This window comes from Cupressus sempervirens, chromosome 5, assembly GCF_028749045.1.
Source record: "Cupressus sempervirens isolate cs-2001-9-10 chromosome 5, ASM2874904v1, whole genome shotgun sequence".
Classification (NCBI taxonomy): Eukaryota; Viridiplantae; Streptophyta; class Pinopsida; order Cupressales; family Cupressaceae; genus Cupressus; species Cupressus sempervirens.
This window is the reverse complement of record NC_143122.1, coordinates 533,218,214-533,240,182: the sequence shown is the minus strand read 5'-3', so window position 1 is coordinate 533,240,182 and position 21,969 is coordinate 533,218,214. Positions and strand designations below refer to the sequence as shown.

General features: G+C 33.9%; 1 protein-coding gene across 6 annotated transcripts in view; it reads right to left on the bottom strand.

The window, feature by feature from the left end:
• Positions 1-21,969, bottom strand: part of CNBT1 (cyclic nucleotide-binding transporter 1) — a 275,486-nt gene that overhangs the window by 225,579 nt on the left and 27,938 nt on the right. For 2 of the 6 annotated variants that reach the window (XM_089831706.1, XM_089831710.1), the window contains exons 2-4: positions 19,200-19,739; positions 14,290-14,481; positions 11,233-11,331 (exon numbers count right to left, since the gene is read on the bottom strand). In XM_089831706.1, coding sequence (XP_089687832.1) covers positions 11,233-11,331; positions 14,290-14,481; positions 19,200-19,715 — 807 coding nt within the window. In that variant the 5' untranslated portion in view covers positions 19,716-19,739. Of the gene's footprint in view, positions 1-11,232; positions 11,332-14,289; positions 14,482-19,199; positions 19,740-21,024; positions 21,593-21,969 lie in introns of all 6 variants that reach the window. The other 4 variants (XM_089831711.1, XM_089831708.1, XM_089831707.1 and 1 more) reach the window with 3 other exon arrangements.

The window sequence follows — 21,969 nt, the reverse complement described above, 5'->3', positions numbered from 1 at the left end:
TTATATGTTACTAATCCATCTTGTTCTTGCTATTACAAGGATGTTATCTCCTCCCACCCTTTATCTCGACCATTTTGGTCCTTATGGGTGTTTCTTAGGAGATCCCTTGAGTAAAGTTTCAATTCTGCATCCTAATTACATTTATGATATCATATTCATGTACAGAATTAATATCATGGCAACAAATGCATTACTTATCTCAGAGGCATATTGCCAACACCTCTGTATAAGCTAGTGCACATAGACAATGTGCAGTAAAGACACTTTGGTGCTTTGAAATATCATATCATACACAGAATTTGTAAGGAATATATGCATAGAAGATTACTTTTAGTAATACATTGACAATATATGAAGTTCAAATCTATGATATCATCATTATGTCTTCCTGTTGTAGAAATAAAGGAATAAATGAAATGCATAACCTTATTGTACTACTAGAAAGAGATGCGCAGCTTTGTACACATAAATTGCTATCCTCATCTGGCAGACGTAATGAAAATATGCAAAAATTGGATGCTAAAAAGATTTGACAAGGCTAAAAACCACAAGCGCTTGGCCCTTGAAAGATATAGGAGCTCGAACACAAGACTAACTGTAGTGCTCACCATATGGCTTATAATTATTGTCGGTAGAATGAATTGCAAAGATAATAATCTAGAAGTGCGTCTACAAGGTTATGGCGAGAATATATAAAACACTCTGCAAGTGCATGCTCGGATACAAGAAATGCCGAGGTGGTGGACATATAGCCAAGCATCGGTTCCAAAAAGAATTATAATTCCATAATTCCATCCGCTCAAAAATAATTAAAACTCCATTGGTTCAAATATTTGAAAAGAACATTTGAGAAATATAAGCCTAATGAGAAAGATAGGCATTTGCTCAAAATAAATCAAATGGGCCCTTTGCTATGGAACAATAATAATGATAAAGGTTCTCCCTCCAAATGATTTAAAACATATCAGCATCATGATACCTTACCACCTCTATTTGTACGTACACATAGGCATACATGTGCGCAATTCTAATCATTTATTTCTTTTGTAGTATTATATTTATTTACGCATATATATACATGTATATGCAAGTATAGGTATGCTGATATCATGGTGTTGATATATAAAGCATAACAGGAGGCTCCACAACAATCTCAGATAAAAGGTAACAACTCGTCTTATTAATTTAATGCTTAATGTTTTTCTTTAATTGATAAGTGTTATGAACTGACCGGTTATCTCATGGTTGTCCCTTAGTATACCCTTGCTTGCCTAGCCGTTTTTCCTTGGTCGTGGTGGTTTAGGACTCCTGCTTATTTTCTCAATGGTAGGTGGTGCCCCCGTGCCCAATTCCTTTCTACCAATGCTTCCCCCCCTTCGACGTGCTTCTGCAAGGAAAGAAATTCTCCATGATAATATCATATTCCTCCATTCACAATTACTATAACAAGTTATTATTCATAAACCATCATATTGGCTAACCACCATATCACTTCCCATGAATTTATGATGAATAACAATCTTTCCAAGATTTCAAGATAACAATATAATAACATCATAACAATTAACTAACATGTCATCTTCATATGAAATTATAATGATTATCTATCTTACCATTTGACATGATCACAACTAATTTTACCTATCAACTAACTTCACATGAAACCTCAATAGCTATATGAACATTTTTAAATTGAGCCAAAAATTGGGACATAACATACCCTCCCCCTTGTGTTTCATCATCTTTGATGAACTTCGAATTTTTAACGAGAGCTATAAAGGACATTTAAAATTGGGCCAAAATTTGGGATGTAACATACCCAACCTTTGTGTTTCATTGTCTGCAATTTTAACACTAAGAAATATTCCAAATATATGATATATATAGCATCATGAAATCATTTCATTTCAAAATTGAATCAAAATCTAAGCCATGATCAAAATCAAGGTCTATCATTCCCTTATCTCCACGCTTTTAGGAAAATGCTTACATGATGTCATACAATTGAAAGTGAAACACGCACTCACCTATGTTCACTTTATTGTACATGTGCCCACTTCGGCATCACTTTGAATTGATCATGTTTTTAGGATATTCTACTCCGTAATCCTGTCAAACTCATGTAGACTCTAACAATATTTTTAGTTGACTTCTCATACTAAAATCTTGTGTAAGAGAATTTTTGAAGTTCAATAATCAAGAGTAAGATAATCATTCAGAAATTGCAATTCCTCAACTAACATGCTCTAGATCATAACTTGATCACAAAATTTAAATCACTCATACATACCATTTAGTATATGGTACTCATTAAATGAGTAGGTCGTCCTTGTAAGCTCACAGATCACCCAAAATGGTGAGTGGATCCATGTTTCCATTTATGTAACTTGGGCTTTCATGCCGATCTTATCACAATAATATGTCATTATAATAGTCATTTCATGAAAGAAATATATTTCATCTCTTAGACAATATAAAATAACTCAATATATCTTGATACTCCATTACCATATAAAATCAATACTGCATGTGTATTATACATGTATAATAGTGTGTCAAAAGGTAAAACATAATATACTATGAAAGATTGTCATACAACCAATCAAAATCATAGAGGTTATGATAGACATGGTACCGCACTATCTATATCCCAGTCTCCCAAGCCCTTGGACTACACGCCCACACGCAATTCCTGAGATAGGGTGTGGCCCAGATGCTTGTTTGTTCTATCCACAACATTCCAATTGTGGCTCGAACCCTGAGTCCAACTATCCACAAAACTTTTACACTTCCATAGGACTCTACCTATAGAAATTCTCACTTTTCCAAAATCAAGTTCATAATACTATGCTTCTCATAGCATCAACTCATATCATATATTCTGTCTAGTATTGTTTGTTTCGTATAAGACATTTCAAATCTATACACCTATGTGCACACTAATTTAGTTTGGTCATTTTATGATGATTGAGACAGTTAAAATATTTAGATGCAAGTAAAATATTGAAAATTCTTCGTAATCTATTCAATTAAGTTCCATGTTGAAAATCATTACCTTTTAAGCTGAAATTTCTTAGCTCAGCCCATCCTTGGGTCATATATTGATCATAAGCATCTAAAACAAATTTACATAGGGTTCTTGTCAAATAGGTAGATCATCTGGGCGCACTCTCCAATCATGTGTAAAGATTTGGGAACCCACTTTTACCATTTATGTGACCTAGTCTCTCATGCTCATCTTGCCACCATAATGTTTCAAGGAAAAAACTCAAGTCAAACAAAAGTTACATCTATAAATAAGCATTGATAGTTTCAATTATGCAAGTGTGATTACTCTGTGATGTATGGCCTTCTCATCATTTAATCATCATTAGAAAAGATCATGACTTTGAAGATAAAAAAAATTCTCAAAATCGTAGTTCACAGTTTTTTAGTTCAAGTCCAAAAATGGATAACAAAATCTAAAACTACCATTTCATATGAACAGGAATGCAATCACTTAAAGTATAATGTTGAAACTGAGATGAACATTCAACTGAAAGAAATAACTAGTTACTAACAGGGTTTAGATCACATTGCACCAAGAGAAGTGGAAACTGGTATGTAATGTGCAAGTCTAGGCATCTGGACCTAGTGTAATTCTCACTCATTCTCTATTGAGAATGGTCCTCCCTACCTAGGATAAGGCACGCGTACACCATCTAGTCCTGCCACCTAAGCATCCTGGTGTTAGAGTGTCAGCTAGTCAGTCGACAAGGCTGTGGACACCTTCTATCAACCTATCTTCTAACTACTAGCACTTTAACCTCTAGTGATCACAGCAACAGTCGTGCTACTAAACCTACCTTGGTCAAGGATTTCCAATGGACACTATGTGCCCGATCACCTACTACTCAACTTGCCAATTAGGTTAATTTTCATAGTTCTAATTCATCTTTATGATTTGCAAATATACCCATTTGTCCAATTCATATAGACCATACCATCATCCCAGCCCTTCCTGGTTAATATAGATGATCTCTGGTGTGACTTTCCATCTTACATTGTAAAATATTCAGTTATACAAAATAAATTTTCATCTTGTCTCATTCAACATTACATTTTCAGCTTCCCTGAAAGAGTGTTGGGCCCAAGGTTCAATGTTTTTAAACCTAGAGCTCTAATACCATGTGTAACATCCGCTTTTTCCAGGCCTTAGCTAATTAGCATCTCATCAAAATACAGTTACTTCTTCATATTCATGAGAAGGTAGTTATAACAATTATCTAACATGTTCAATCGAAAGAGATTGACAGTTACAATCAGTTTAACTGAAATATCATAACTAACAATTGAGGGCATAATCAAATAAAACTAAATTAGGATTTTAAGTTTGCAATACCCTGAATTTCGAAACCAAAATCCGCCTAGGGAAAAACCTACAAAACCTAGGTTAGTCCACATATATTGCTTAGGGCACAAAAGTTATACCATTTTATCGTAATAACCAATACCAATTAGGGCAACAAAGCCACTATAACATCCATTTTTTCCCATTACTAATTTATGACAATTAATTGGAAATAAAAGATACTTACATATTTACATTCACATAAATGAAGGACAATTATATCAACTATAAAGTAAGCCTATCTCATGCATGCAGTTACATTTCATATTTAATTGAAAAATCAACTAATTTGACTGATTTCCTAATACCTTGAAAAGGAAACCCGATTTCTAAGCATTGAAGGGAATAACAAATTAAACGATATTTACTATCTAACATACCTTCAACTTGAATTTCAAAATTCATAAAAGTAAATTACCCGTTACTAGGAAATATTTGAATGCAGATTGTATCCCTGTCTTGTGCAAGCCTTGGCATCCGGTGGCGAGGAGAAGCATTATCAGAGGCTTTACCTCCCAATCGCGGACCATTAAGTAACCCCACACAATCTCAATCAAGAAAGGCCCTCCCTACCCAGAACTGGGCTTAGGACCACCACAGTCCAGTCACTGAACAACCTGGTGTTAGAGTATCAACCCACTGCTCAACTAGACAACAAAACTTATACACTAGACTACCAAGAGCTGACTTGGTTATTTATTACTATTATACATTACTGATCCATCTTGTTCTTGCTATTGCAAGGATGTTATATATTACCAATCCATCGTGTTCCTGCTATTCTGCTATTGCAAGGATGTTCTCTCCTCCCACCCTTTATTTCGACTATTCTGGTCCTTATGGGTGCTTCCTAGGAGATCCTAGGAGTAAAATTTTCAGTTCTACTTCCTAATTACATTTTTGATATGATATTCATGTACAAAATTAATATCATGACAATAAATGTTGTACTTGTCTCAGAGGCATATTGCCAACACCTCTATATAAGCCAACGCACATAGACAATATGTGCAGAAAAGACACTTTGGTGCTTCGAAATATCATATCATACACAAAATTTGTAAGGAATATATGCATGGCGGATTACTTGCAGTAATACATTGACAACATATGAAGTTCAAATCTATGATATCATCATTTGACATTCCTGTTGTAGCAATAAAGGAATAAATGAAATGCATAACCTTACTGTACTGCTAGAAAGAGATGCATAGCCTTGTACAAGTATAAATTGTTATCCTCGTCTAGTAGATGTAATGAAAATCTGCAGAAATTGGATGTTAAAAAGATTTGGCAAGTCTGAAAACCGCAAGCACTTGGCTCTTAAAGATATAAGAGCTCGAACACAAGACTAATTACAATGCTCACAGTACGGCTTATAATTATTGTCAAATAGAATTAATAGAAAAAGTCACAGAGGTAATAATCTATAAGCATGCCTGCAAGGTTATGGCGAGAAGATATAAAACAGTCCGCAAGTGCATGCTTGGTTGCAAGATAGGTCGAGGTCATCGATTCCAAAAAGATTTATAATTCCATCAGCTCAAAAATAATTAAAACTCCATCAATTCAAATATTTGAAAAGAACATTTGTGAAATATAAGCCCAATGAGAAAGATAGGTATTTGCTCAAAATAAATCAAATGGGCCCTTTTCCATGGAACAATAATAATGATAAAGGTTCTTCATCCAAAATGACTTTAAAATATATCAGCATCATGGTACCTATGCCACCTCTATTTGTACATACACATATACATACATGTGTGTAATTTTAATCATTTTTTTCTTCAGTAGCATTATATTTATTTACGCACACGCACGCACACACACACACACACACTTATGTGTAAGTATAGGTATCTTGATATCATGGTGTCGATATATAAAGCATAACAGGAGGCTCCACTATAATTTTAGATAAAAGGTAACAACTTGTCTTATTCATTTAATGCTTTCTTTAATTGATAAGTGTATGAACTGACTAGTTAGCTCATTGTTGTCCCTTAGTATACCCTCACTTGTCTAGCCATTTTTCCTTGGTCGTGGTGGTTTAGGACTCCTTATTTGCTCAATGGTAAGTGGTACCCCCGTGCCTGATTCCTTTCTAGCAATGCTTACCCCCCTTCAACGTGCTTCTGCAAGGAAAGAAATTCTCCATGATAATATTGTATTCCTCAATAGATCACAATCACTTCCCATGAATTTATGATGAATAACCAACTTTCCAAGATTTCAAGATAACAATATAATAACATCATAATGATTAACTACATGTCATCTTCATATGAAATTATAACGATCAACCATCTTACCATTTGACATGACCATAACTAATTTTACCTATCAACTGACTTCATATGAAACCTCAACAACTATATGAAAAAAATTTAATCGAGCCAAAAATTGGGATGTAACACAAATAGCTCTAGTACGTGTAGAATACAATTAAGAGAGAGGCTAGAGTGAGTAGATAAATGTAATACTCAAGGATAATAAATACTTATCTGCACATTAACATCCTTGATATAAGTTGCTCTGAATCCTTTACTCAATTATGTGTAAGATATTAAATTGAGAAATTTAAACATTTTACCATTTCTTTAGTATTCTTCAATAAGTTCCAAGACAACCCTAAATTTGCAATATATATATATATATATATATATATATATATATGCATCACCTTCTATTATTATTATTATTCTCTTCTCACACTAAAATCACGAAAAGATTTATCCCTTTTCATATCTAATTCTCTCAGAATTTATGATTTGCTTTATAGGATTCTTTTGTATACTAGTGATTTCTCAAAATTTGATGAAATTGTGAAGGTTCATTTGTATTTGTACATTTCCAGTAGAGGCTCTGAGCAGAATTCAATTTATAACTTTATATTAGTTTGGGGGAGAGTGTATGTACAATTCTGATTGCATTACTAAAACTTATGTACATGATATTTGACACCTATAGAGAGACATTTCAACTAGTTTATGTAAATATAGAATATGTTTCTATTTGCCTATTTTATGCATTTTTGTTGCTTCAGCTTTCTCGATTTGCTATTATATTTGGTAAACAACCATCAACCATGGTGGAAACACGAAAAACATCTAACACCATTCACCCATTGACTTGGTGCTTCACAATCTTTACCGGTGTTTTACCCTATCCACATCAAAGAGTTCCTATTCGACTAAGCAATGGTTAATCCACAATCAAGGCAAACAATTATTCCTTTCCATATGTGGCATGCGATTATATTTTGTCATAACCTTTCCCTATTACTCATCCAACATGTCACCAAATTTTGTCAAACCTGTCGATGATTGATACGTAGTGTTTCTTGTATTCTCCAAAGTGATGGTAATGCTTTTGATGCCACCCACAATTCAATCTTCGCTTCACATTGTATTGTTCTTTATTTTGCTGGTGCGTCTTGTGCATACATGTTGGTCTTAAGATTTCCACCCACCATACGCCACTTCAATTGAGTGTATCCGATTATTCTTCCCTATAATAATCTTTGTTTCTAGTCATGTCACTAGTTTATTACTGCTGACTGCTTAGTCAGAATCTTTGCTCAATTCTCATCACTATTATCCAATGGAATAGTCGATGGATTGTTAATTCTCCTTACTTCATATATATTCAATCCTCTATGGAATGTTTTGTCATTTCCTCCTAAACTTTGCTCTTCAAATCTACCTTCTAGTTTGTAATACTAGTTTGAAGGAACTTGGCTCTGATACCATGTTAATGGTTGGAGGAATGCTACAAATGTAATAGCACTGCCTGTGAGGTATGTGTTTTTTAAAAGCAGCAATCTCTCTTATTTATATTGTGGATGAGGCATGGATAGGCATGTCCCTTCATGTGACACATTTATTTCATTAACATATACTCTTTTAATTAATATAATGGCACATATATATATATATATATGAGAAAATATACATATATATATATATAGACATAGATATATTAATTTATTTTCTCATATATATATATATATATGTATATTTTCTCATATATAATGAATATATATATATACACAATAGTATTATCTCATAGGTTTATCCGACTGAAGCTACCAAACATCAACAGATCACACAATCTGCATATATTGTTTAGCATATAAGCATCCTTAGTCAAGAGGGAGTTGGACATTTGGCAGGGTTACTCCATGTTTCAGAACAAGTATGGCAATGGATGGGGGAATGAGTTTCCGGGACAACAAATCTTTTGCCAATTTTGGGGACGGCTAAGGGATGGCAAAGGGGACAGCTATATAACAATAGGGAAAATTAATATATGTCGAGAAATTTAGAATAATCATATGAAAACATGGATAAAGCATGCACTTATACATAATAGAACCTTAAAATGTAAAAACTAGCATAATTCATATGCCAAATTTGTGTTACTTTACAAGTCAAATTCAAATTTCCTCTAGAAGTCAAATTCAAAGTCCCCTTGGCATCCCCTATCCCCAGGACAGGGACGACTGAAAAAAAAATACCAGGACGCGTCCTTGGGTGATGCTGAGATTTGGTGTTTCATCTCGGAATACCAAGCATTCGGTTTTGCATGTGACATAGAAGTCCTAGCAACAAGTTCTATAGACCAACTAAGCTCATTGGTAACATCAAACATCCCCTTAGGCAAGGCTAACGATCACTGAGAAAGTCAGAGCTAACTACAAAGCTAAAGTGATAAAGATTGTAGACATTACACCCTTCAATTTGAAAACTAAATCAGAGGAGGGTGACATCTAGATAGTGCACAATGAAAAGAAATAAAGAGGAATCAACAAAATAACTTATTACATAGTATTGGCAGACGTGAGAAAACTCCAAGATATCCTATTCACGGGTTGAGAAGGGTAGGCCTATTATGCAATGCAGAAAATTTAATACATAGAGATTTATCATTGAAGGATGCTTCAAAAACTAAGTAAAGAATGCAGTCCTTGTGATCATGATGACAGAGAATATCCAAAAACATAAGTAGCATATTATGAGAAAAGCATAACAAGATAGAGAAGTCTATACTGCCTTTCACTATTTGTACATCAAAGAAGTTAAAAGAGTTAAATGATTTTTGAGACTATCAAAGGGCCTATGTTTGGAGAAAGATAATAAATGATTGTGGAAGCATTTAAGGATGTCAGGGCCTATGTTTGGAGAAAGATAATAAATGATTGTGCAAGCATTTAAGGATGTCAGGGCCTATGTTTGGAGAAAGATAATAAATAATTGTGCAAGCATTAGAGGATGTCTATTGTAAATCACGTTAATTTCACTGGGTGAGATATGCAACACATCCAACACCACAGAAAATAAAAATTACATTAAGTTTAATTCAAACAACAGGAGACAATGAAATAACATGGTGACCAAGAGGGGGAGGGATACTTGGAGGAACCATTTTTTTATATAGTTTGAACATTTCTAGAAAATATCATTAGAATTTTGAAAGCAAAAGCAATGGTAAAGTTTAAAATTAACTTTAATGTTTAAATACACAAAAGTCAAATGTCATGTGTCAAGGAGTCAAATAGTACAAAACTCAAAATATTTAATATTAGATTGTCATTACATATTGGAATTCAAATATATTGATAGTTTGATATTGATACAAATGCCAAAGGATGTGAGATGCATAGTTTTGAGAAGTTTTGTAGCGTTCTTCTAAGAGTGGAGAAGGTTTGCATGGGAGTGTCCCAATAAGATATGTGCCATACATGTTTCGGCAAGAAGCATCAATTTCTCTTCGAGAGATTTTGGAGACAGTGGGAGACGGAAACTAGAGGAACTCTATGCATCGGGACATTTCTAGGGACAACTCTGGTACCAGAGGTCACTGAGACATGTCTCAGAGGGTAGGAGATGGGTCTCGTAATAATTATGGGAGATACAAAATGTAAAAAAAAATGAAAGAGATAATACAAAATACAGCAATTGGCAATCCTAATAAATGTATGGTACACATTTATTATTGGAATGCTTTCTGCACTCAACCCAGGCTCAAGTGCTAGAACAAAATTAGCACCAAAATAAGTTTTAGATCACAGAAAACTTGTTAAAACATTAAATTAATCAACTTGAAGATCCAAGAAATGTACCATAAATGAAGGGATTGGAGTATTCGAGTAATAGCATTGAAAGGCTACACAGCCTCTCTCATTTATAACCATTTCAGTGTGGACTAGCTGCATGTGAATAGAACTTAGCAGTTGCAGTCTTCATATCCACGATTAAAAACATGGGGCTCTACTTTTCTACATGTGAAGAACAAAGGATAGCTGTAGCAGTTTTCATAAATAAAAAATATGTAGTTTTACTTTTCTAAATATAAAGAAAAAATGTAGAAGTTGCACTCTGTGCAACTGTGAATAAAACATGTTGCTCTACTTTTCTACCCACACATAACAATTAACTCTTAATGACTTGTGTGATGAATTGTTTTGATGGTATCATTAAATCTTAGATATCTTCTGTAACAAGAGGCAAACAGCAGTTTACACATCCTTAAAGCCCTATAGGAATATCCATAAGAAAACAGCCACAAACTTTACAGATTCAACAAGAGCACCATTACACAGGTAAGGCAAACAAAATATGTCCCGGTATAGAATCCATGAAAAAAGTATTTGTTCCAGGAACTAACACAAACTGATTGTAGTTTTTCAGTCTCCTACAACCTGGACAAATTTTTAGAATTCAAATTTTACATGTAAACCTTCATTAATAAGAGGCTTGAAGTGTTTGTGTACCAATGACAAAAGAAATTGGCTCTCTGAGAAAATGACATCTCAAATTAAATCAGTAATGCCGCACCTGAAGTAGCATGTGGAGAAAATAGAAAAAGTCTGTGATACTTCTTAGTACTGTAATTACTACTGTCAGTGGCCTGTCAAGCATTATACACCTGTAATCCTGTGTAGAAACAAAATATTGCATTAGCAACAATATTTGTATATGATATATAATTCAATATTAAGATTTAGCATGCAAATAGTTTGTTGTGCCCTGTCTGGGATGAGGATTTTATACCCCAGATTGCAGGAGGGCCAACTGAGTTTAAGACCTGTTAAAAATCTGAACTAAATTCAAGTTTTCTTTTTTAAGCCCGACCCAGCATTAGGGAAAATTTAATAAAATTAATATCATCTATATGCCAGCCAGTGATCACTGTTAGTGTTAACATATAAATATATGGCAGAGATCTTGATGTTATGAGCATAGTTCCAAGAATTGCCTTGAAATTGCCTAGATCGCCGGTTTAGCAATTTGATTCAGGCTAGACGATTTTTTATGAGTCGTGAATCGGTTCAGCCGATTTTTTCCCATGAATCACCGAATCATGCGATTCATGGAAAAAATCGCCTGAATCAGTAGAATTTAAAAATTTAAAAATTTTTTAAAAAAACAAAACTAAGAACCATAGTCACGCCCCTCACACATTTGACTAAAATAGAAAATCATTCATCTCCAATAAGGAATAGAACTCTTCCACCCACCAAGGAAAGGATTCAAAATCTCCCCACAATGTCAGCATTTGACAACTCAGAAAGAGAAACATCCAAAGAATACGTACTCTCACACATAAGCAACAAATACAATTGGGATAATTATATCAGTGGTGTCATATAGAAGAGCAGTGAGGCAACATAGTTCCAAATTCATATGGACCACTAGAACATTGGATATTCAATCAAACAACACTCTCCCATTCTTAGCAAATATAATACATCTAATAAATCCAATTACAGAAATCGGGCCTAGGACTGATATATTAGTAATATAAGTTATATTCAATAAAGGGTGCATGAAATAAGTTTTAAGTTGTTAAAATCTCTAAACTTAAAGGGTTTTTTTTAATTTGCCAATTCATAGCCGATCGATTCCGATTCATGGCTGATTCACGATTCGATTCAGCCTTGCCGATTCCAATCCGATTCCAATTCTCGTTACTTTGGTTATGAGTATAAATGAATAAATTATACAGATAGCAATTAAGAGGACAAAGCAGAGCTGTAAATTACAATTAGAAGAGAGTGATAATGTATGAAAAAGTGGTGTTATTAGTTACCAAGCTGAGTCAAATTAACTGTAACTATATTTATGATTAGATTGATAAGGGCCAAGTTATTAAGTTAATAAGCATAATGGGAAGGCAAGAAACACGAACAAAAGAATTAACATTTCTGGAACCTATCAAGAGGCCCAACCTTCCATGCCCTCTTCAGGGATATATAGGCCGGGTTAATAAGTCAAGGAAGCCATCAAGTGATCCTCACCGAACAGAAAACAACAAGACAATCAAATAATGAAAACAAATATAGTTGCGGACATCAAGACTGATCAGCTTATTTTGTTAATTACAAAGTGATGGGTGAGCTACATAAAGAAATGTTTTTGACTGTTGGGCAATAGTTTTCAGAGGATATTTGACAGACTTCTGGGTATTCTTTTCGATGAGGAAAAAGTAGGTCATTAGATGCCTTCCTGAGTTGGTTTATTTGCAAAAAATCCCATGCCATAACAGTGAGTTGTTGGGTGTTTGTTTGTTCATTCCCACGAGCTGCTGGAGATGGATATCATGTTGGGTGGGTGAATGATCTCCTAGCTGGATGTATGGATCTGTGAACTAAACATAGAGTTGGTGAGTATCATCTGAGCTGCTGTTATGGAAGAACAGAAGCGAACCTTGGATGTGGCCATTTCCTTGGCACTCTGTTGACAGTTTGCAATAATCTGCATGTCAGAATTTTATATGAATAATCCTTCATAATCTGTCAATAGTTGCAGACATATAATGATCATTATTTTATATCAGAATTGATATTCATAAAGGTCATCTCTGCACACTGTTTATGTTATATCAGTTTGTTATCAAGGAGTAGTTGTTGCTACATACTGGTGGAAACACATGATTTAGTCAATTCATTTGAGATTGAATATAAATGCATTGGGAGGGCATTCTACTACATAAACCTCAAAACAAAACCACAGAAAACTGCAGAAGAAATTCCAGAAAACTGAAAATGAACTGTTGACAAATGTGATGCTCCTTTAAGAGAATGTACAAACTTTGGCAAAAATTTATTGAAAACTTTAAAAAATCTTAGTTTCTGAGAGTCAGTCCAACTTGTTTGGAATCATCAATCGCTTGGGACTTCAGAAATCTCTCAGTGACTCAGAGAGTAATTGAAGATGCTATGTTTTAAGGAACAGATCTAAAGCTCTCTCCTTGCATGTTTGTTGAATAGTTGTTACATGATGAAAGTTAATAGTTCACAAAAGTGCTATTACCAAATTGGATAAAATATATGTGCATCCTTTTTCTGATGAGTTTATAAGTTCCAAAGTCTCTAGTTGCATGCTGCATTGCGAAAATGATTTTATTAATTTTTATATAGTTCAAGAGTATTGCATTTCAAACTAATAGATTAGGTGAATCCGCTATGCATATTAAGTTGTCTAAAAGTAACAGCTAGTAGACAGTTGCACTGTTCCATGCTTAAAAGTTAAAACTTACATAGGGTAAATGTGGGATAAATTTCATATTCTGAACTTCCAATATTTCTACAATATATGTATTATTAAGGAAAACTGCAGATACTTTATTTTTTAAATAAACAGACAGCTCTACGCCATTTAGTTGGAGATAAGAACAGCATAGCTAAGTAATTTAATGCTAGCTCAATATAAGGTCAGAGTAAATTAAAGCAAGAAAACCAAAGTTGAATAACATGTCTCTCCATTAAGAAGAAAATCAATTATTGCTTAAACTAAAAAATTCTTTTGACAATAAGCTATGAAAAACTATACACAAATTTTACTCCAAATTGATATAACACCCTACTTGTGAAAGAATTTAAAAACAAGTACCTCTATGACAGATAAAACGAAGAAAAATAATGGGTCCACAAAGATTGCAACTAGACAAGAGATGACAAAAAACTTGTTCCATTGTTGGACAATCCTTGCATGAGGATTCATGATTCCAGGGATACAAGAAAAGAACAAAGATGGGAAACTTTTTATCGAACTCTTTGCACCTCCAAACAATGTGCTGTGAACCTGTCCATAGAAATTCAAAATTAGCTCTTATGCATTTAAAAGGCATTCACCTGCAAATTTCAAGTGCCCGTGAATACCAGAAAGCCCTGAAATATCCCAATCTACGCTAGCACAACATAATGGAACAGTTTCTATGCACATGATCTAGTGTACATTTCCTAACTTGTTTCTATAGACATGAAAATAAAAATGTTTAAGTTAGGAAAAACTGTTGCATATCTAATTTCAATTTTATAATTTCCTTGAGCAAGTTCCCCATTTGTTTTGTATTCTAGACAAAACAGCATGGATCAACCTAATATTAAGCATCAAATGTTCTTATCTATTAATGTTACATAAAAAAAGTGCCATATTCTAAACAACACATAGTAAGCAGATAAATCAACCCAATAAAAGGCATTTATGTTCTTGTTTCTAAATTTTTGTCATCCCAGTCTCCTAACTGTTGTAAACTTGTTCTTATACAATATTTTTGTATTGTGTGGTGTAATTTTGTCATTTTCCTATGTTTTGAAAAGAAAGGATTAAAATTTGTCTAGTCTGCTTTGCCATATCCTTTGTTCTTTTCTAATCTTTGAAGGATTATTATATCGAGAGTTTTGAGTCATTCATTGTGGCAAATAAAAGCAGTTTTTAATGAGTAAATTTTCTCCAGTTGAAATCAAGAATGCACCTAGACATAGGGAAAAAAATCAAAGAGTACATTAACAGAGGTCTTGGTTGGTCTTGGTTAAAAGTTTTCTAAGTCACTCTGACCACTATTTACAAAGTTGTAATTTTAGGCAATGTTAAGTGAGAGTACTATCTCCTCTCAGCAATAGGGGAGGCTCTCTTATTACCGTAGGTGGCTCCAAAAACAACTTTAACTGGCAATTATAAAAACGGTGGTTCTCACAAACTATGCCTCTTTAGAGATGATTTCTCAATATTCAAACAGCACTAAAACTTTAAACAAAAAAGGACTAGTTGCTATGATAACATAGATATCTTCTGAGTTGACATAAGAACAACATAGAAGACACCAATCTACTTTCTAGTGTGGAATTGTTGCACAAACTTAAAGTTCTGCACTTGTACCAAAAGATGAATTAACAACTTGAATAAATGGTTAAGCTCAAAGTCTTTTAACAAACACTCTCTAAGTTCTATGAAAAGTACTTAAAACAAAGGCACAAAGTCTGTCAGACTTAAGTATTTGAAGCCACACTAAACTATATTAACCTGTCTTTTTTGGCAGCACAAAGTCTCCAAAAGACAAAAATGAAATGCTTAAATCATTATGAAAGTAAGCAGATAAATCAAAGATTGCATAGCCTATGCAATATAAGAATACATAAATCACTCAAAAGTCTCACAACACAAAGTTTGGGTAAACATGCTTTTTAGTATTCACTTTAGAAACTTTGAAGAATGAAACGCAAAGTTTTCACTCCACAAGCAATTTTTGCATAGTCTACTTGCATACACAAAAGATGATAATTACAATGATAGGACAACGGTATACTTCAAACAAAAGTGTGAGGCTTTCAAATGTGTATCATGTACCCAACAAAGTCACCAAAAACTATTGGCTAAAAGTTTTGTAAGTCAATGTGACCACAACATACAAAATTGTAGCTTTAGGCACGTTAAGTGACATTACTCTCTTCTCTCAGCAATAGGGAAGGCTCCCTTCTTAATGTAGATGGCTCCAACAAGGACTTTACCTAGTAATTATAAAATGGGGATTCTCACAATCTATTCCTTTTTTTTCAAGGTTGATCTCTCAATATTTATGAACAGCACTAAAACTTTAAACAAAAAAGGATTTGTTGCTACAATAATATCAATAGCTTTTGAGTTGACATAAAAACAACACAGAAGATGACATGTTAGTTAATCGTTACAATGTTATTATGATTATTGTTATTTTAAAATCATGGGAAAGTTGGTTACTCGTTATAAGTTCATGAAAAGTGAAATGGTGGTTATCTGCTATGATGTTTTATAAAAACAAGATAACTTGTTATAGTAATTTTGATTAATTTTGAGGAATATGTTATTATCGTGGGAAATTCCCTTTTGCAAGAGCACATCGAAGGGGGGGAGCATTGCCAGAGTGGAATTAGGCGGGGACATCAATCCGCCTATGGGTTGCCAAGTATTTTGAGTTGACATAAAAAACAACACAAATGATGACATGTTAGTTAATTGTTATGATGTTATTATGATTATTGTTATTTTGAAATCATGGGAAAGTTGGTTACTCGTTGTAAGTTCGTGGAAAGTGAAATAGTGGTTATCAGTTATGATGTTTGATTAAAAACAGATAACTTGTTATAGTAATTTTGAGGAATATGTTATTATCATGGGAAATTCCCTTTTGCAAGAGCACGTCAAAGGGAGGGAGCATTGCCAAAGTGGAATTAGGCGGGGGACACCAATCCGCCTATGGGTCGACAGGTATGAATTCTAACCACCAAGGCTAAGGGGTAAACGGCTACGCAAGCAAGAGTATACTGTGGATTCTCGTGATATACCCAAACAATAAATATGCATTATAAAAGAGAAGATCACTAAGCATTAAATTAAAATGTGCTACCTTATAAAATTGGATGATCTCAGAGCTTTAAAAATGTTATGTCTTGATATAATAATACCATAATACCTACATATGCTTGTATAATACCTACATATGTCTTGTGGTGTCCCAAGCCTAAACCCAAGGTAGGGAGGGCTTTTCTCAGTAGAGATTGTGTGGGGATACTTAAGGGTCCGCAGTTGGGAAATTAAGCCCTTGGCAGTGCTTCTCCTCTCCTCTGAAATCCAAGGCTTGCACAACTCAAGGATAAGATATGTATACAAGACAACTGCAGTTCGGATATTTTACTTTTATATTTCTTTTTGCAATTTAAATTATGTATTGTAGATGTTTAATATAGTTAAGATTAGTTCCTCTTTCATTGGATTAAGAAGAAGTTAAATCCGTTATTCCTTTACTTGATTATGAATAAATTGGAATGAAACAGTAATTATGCATGGATGATACTATGGTCGTTATAACTGTCTTTCTTGTGACTCTGAAAGAAAGTGTTATTATGTTATTTTTAATTCATTAAATTAGCTAGAAAATTTAGCATGTTAAAAAACAGGAGACTTTACAAGGTTAGAACATCAATCAAACTACCCTATTCGTAGGTACACGTGTAGGGGATAAGGACGCACTTATACAAGTATGAAAATTCAATGGTCAATGCGAAGGCATGCAAGGTGTAACCAAGTGCATCTAAATGTTAGGAGAATAAAAGTGATGCTTTAGATGACTATGTTGATGTTTGATTCCAAGTTAGTAGGATGCATTTAAAGGAAGAAAATCAAATTTTAGTTCTAAATCAAATGTATGTTCAAAGGTGTGCATTGATGGGGCAAGGGCAGTGCAAGCTCAAAAAAAGATAATTTAAAAAATAAAATCAAACTTTCATTCATAAGTGTGTGCCTAGGGTGAGAGCATGCAACTAGTCAATGAATAAACGAGCAAGGTTTCAAAGTTTTGAATAGTCTGGTCAGAGGTGTGTGTGCTATTAAAAGAGCATACTTTATCGTGGGATATTTCAAAAAATAAAACAAAATGCATGCCTAGTATAGGAGGGTATGCCTTGCAAATAAAGTTTCGCAGTTTCAAATCCAAGCCTGAAACAAGACTATAAGGCATGTATGAGGGACTACTCAATGAACCTCATCAGAGGATTTATTTTCAATCACAATTATTCAAGGATCTAAGCTATGTTTTCCTCTTCTTAGATCTGGCCAAAGCAGCTAGTCAGAGATAACTGTAAAAGTACCTCTTCTTAATGATGGACCATTGAGTGTGATCCAAAATGTCGAGCATAAAAGCATGCACAGTTTCAACCTCAAGCTTGTGCACCTTAATTGTAGAAGTTATCATTTATGAAAGCCTGTCTTTAGTCAGTCGTGTAACCAAGTTGTGATGAACCATATCTGGTCTACTAAATTCTAAGGGTGATTAAACTTATTTATAGCAATGCCATTTTCCAGCCTTTGCTGTTAACATAGTCCTGGCCATATAAAACTGCATATGTAGAAATTCCTTTTAGAATTAAAATCTCAAACTGCTACTTATATGTAACGAACACTTCCTGCAATCTCATGACTTGTATAGCAGAGTTAACACAGATCCAATAATGTTTTCTATACAATCTCTTAGTTATTGACAAGCAATTCAAAATTCAAAACAAACTAAGTTGTATTCAAAAAGGAAAGTAAAATTCTGTGTTTGACATAATCAAAATGTCTAACGGTGATTGACCTTGTTTTGAGCTTTGAATATAACATCTAGTAGGATATTTTTCAATTAAAATGCATACTTATTCCAGAATTCATTGCATTTGACTTGACTGTTAACAAAATAGATAAAATTAACTGTTTATTGAAATAAAAATTATAACTTGCCCTGTTCAAATGCAATATTCCATTTATCTCAAATTAAATTGATGGCAAATTCCAGCCTGCATTGAGTGCTTTAAACTTTCAAATAATTTGGTCTTCTTAAAGACTGCAGAGTTCTGATTTTGGGAGTTCAATTTCTCATTTTCAAAGTTCCATCCGTGTCACCAGGTTTGCTATGGTTATTGTGAGTATAGTTTTCTGACAATTTACATGAATATTTTTTCTTACAGAAAATCAATGAAAAACTAAAATAAAAGTTGGTGATCATATACCTTATAATCAAACACTGGTCGCAAGTGAGACGTTTTTGCATCTTTCTCTTTGATGCCATAATATGATGGACATGTAGTGCAGAAAGGATCATTGCACCTTCCTAAAGGTCCAGATTTAAGTAAGTGTTCATGCTTCTTTCCATGGATATCACTTGTTTCATGTCTGCCTCCACCTAAACTAATACCCCCCTCAAAATCTGTAACTGTTCCATCTACTTTATTCAGGGTCCTCAAAGAAGAGCTTGAGCTTATACTTCTGCCTTCATATCCCCTAACCACTGGTAAGGGACCACTCATTGGTAAAAATGTGGGCCTTTTTCCTTCACTCCTAATTGGACCACTAAAAGGTATCACTTTGCTTTCCTCTTTTTGTTGTCTCATGCCCCTCAGTGTAGGTAAGGACATGGATGCACTCCTACTCATTGGAAAGGATTGCAGTTCCACGTCTACTTGTGAAGAATCCTGCAACTGGCTATTTGATAACATGGGCACTTCATCTATTTTATCCCTTTCCATATTGAAAAAATACCCAAGAGGCACCTGAAATTATTAAGCAAACGTGAAATGATTAGATATAATAATTATTAACAGTAAAATTGTCCATCTGCCCTCTTCACTTCTCAATACAAATATTAATTGATTGGCAATAATTCCACGATTTGATGATTCTAAAATCCAACATTTTGGTTATCGTATGTAATCTAATAAATCCATGCATCAAACAATGTTCTGTTTTTTATTTGTTTAAAGTTAGATGCATAAAAGTATTGATCTATAAAACTATATGACATAAAATGACTCGTGAACAGATAACCACGTTTCTCTACACTGACTAAGAAGCAATTTCTTAAGAACCCAAACATCCACACTATTTTTATTTGATCGAAAATAAAAAATCTGCAATAAGTGTCCCATTATATTACTTCTTCTGTTCAAAAAACAAGTATACCTAAATGCAATTATCTGTACTTAAAATCATGGAGGAAATTCACAAAAAGAATCATCTCTATTTTGATTTCTGATTTTGTTTAGAAGAGATATTTAGGTACCTTGTTGAGAGAAAAAATACTGATGCAAACTGTCAACCTGGAGAAGACTTTGCTTCTAACCACCTTGATTGTTTTCTTCTACCTAATAGTCTCTTTATGGATAGCCAGCTCTGTTGTACTAGTATTTTCTAGGAACAAGTTTTCACTGGCATATTATACAATTATGTTTCTATGGTCTATATAAAAAAATTTTAAATGATTGTTGCACACATGGCTTAACAAATATTTAGGTAATGATGGAAGGTGCACCATTGTCCAACTCCAGACTACTGTATATAGTTTTATAGATTTAACACTCAAATTTCTGGATATGAAACGAAACTAAAAATAATTTGGCAATATTTTTCATAAAAAAACATAAAGATTCTATATTTACTTTTACTCTAGAATACATTATATTCTGCTTTCTTAACAGCAATTCCACCTTTTAAAAGGTGAATTTTGTTCAGCAAACTCACATCAAAGCGCAACACAGATTAATATGGAAACTTAAGCTCCACAAATAAAAAATTAGACAAACCATGTGATAACCCCTAGCTGGTTAGAACTCCCAAATACATCAATTATTCAGATGTTTGACAATTCATCAAACACTTGGCAAGCAAAACTCGTATACAATGTCAAGAGTACGACTCCGAAAGAAACATAATGCAATTGAAACTTTCCCAATTAACTATGTCATTTATCAAATTTCAGAACAATCCAGACTTCGAGATTTGCAACGAATGATTACATTAAAATACTGTTATATAGTTCTGAAATAACAAGCAACTCACTCCAAATGCAAATTCATGAAGTATGAGCAGTTTCCAATGTTTGGTTTAATCAATTTTCCAATCAAAACATTATCACAGATTATATTAATGCAACATGGACCCTGGAAATAATTGTGACATCCAACGTGGGTGTTGTGAGCCTCTTCCTGATCAAATGCTGCAGGAAATGATGTCTTTGTGTATGCACCACCACAGCGTGACTCTAGGAAATGCCAGATGTCTGCGTTATTACAAAAATGTAGCCCCAGATACCAATCGCAGGCCCCTTGAATGATTTGCCGGTCTCTGTATCAAATTTGCAGGCCAGAATATTAATAGCTGCTCCTCAATTAGGGACTGCAGGCCATAATTACACTCACCCAGCCTTCTACCAGCAATGTCTGGACCATGTAATGGTTGCAGATGCTATAAAAATTCCAAACGCAGGCCCAAGTAGGGAAACGGCAGACCAGTTCTGCTCAAAACAATTTCCTTCAAATGCCTCCAGCAATTTTCCTGGGTGTTGGATGCAAAATCAGACTCAATTTGTTCTTCTTGATCTTCAATACAACCTTCAGCATCAATTCTCCTTAGATACAGTTGGAACAATAGGAGAAATTAGCAAATAGTTTTACCTCAGCAACTATTTGCAAAGCAATCTAGAATAAAATTTCATATCTGAATCTACAATACTTCAGCTGTAGATACAATGGAACAACTCAGAATTCAAACCCATACTTCAACAAGGGCACAAAAATCGGAACTCGCGAAAAGCCACAAAGACAACAAAAGAAAATAAATTATCCAAGCATGCTTTTTCCAATGAAATGAGCTCATATTTATAACGCTTTGTTGATAAAAGTTTCCAAAAGAACTCAACTTCAGAAACTACAGAAGTTTCCCAAAAGAACTCAGCTCTAGAAACTTTCCAACACAACATCACACTTTAAAAATTTAATACTTGGC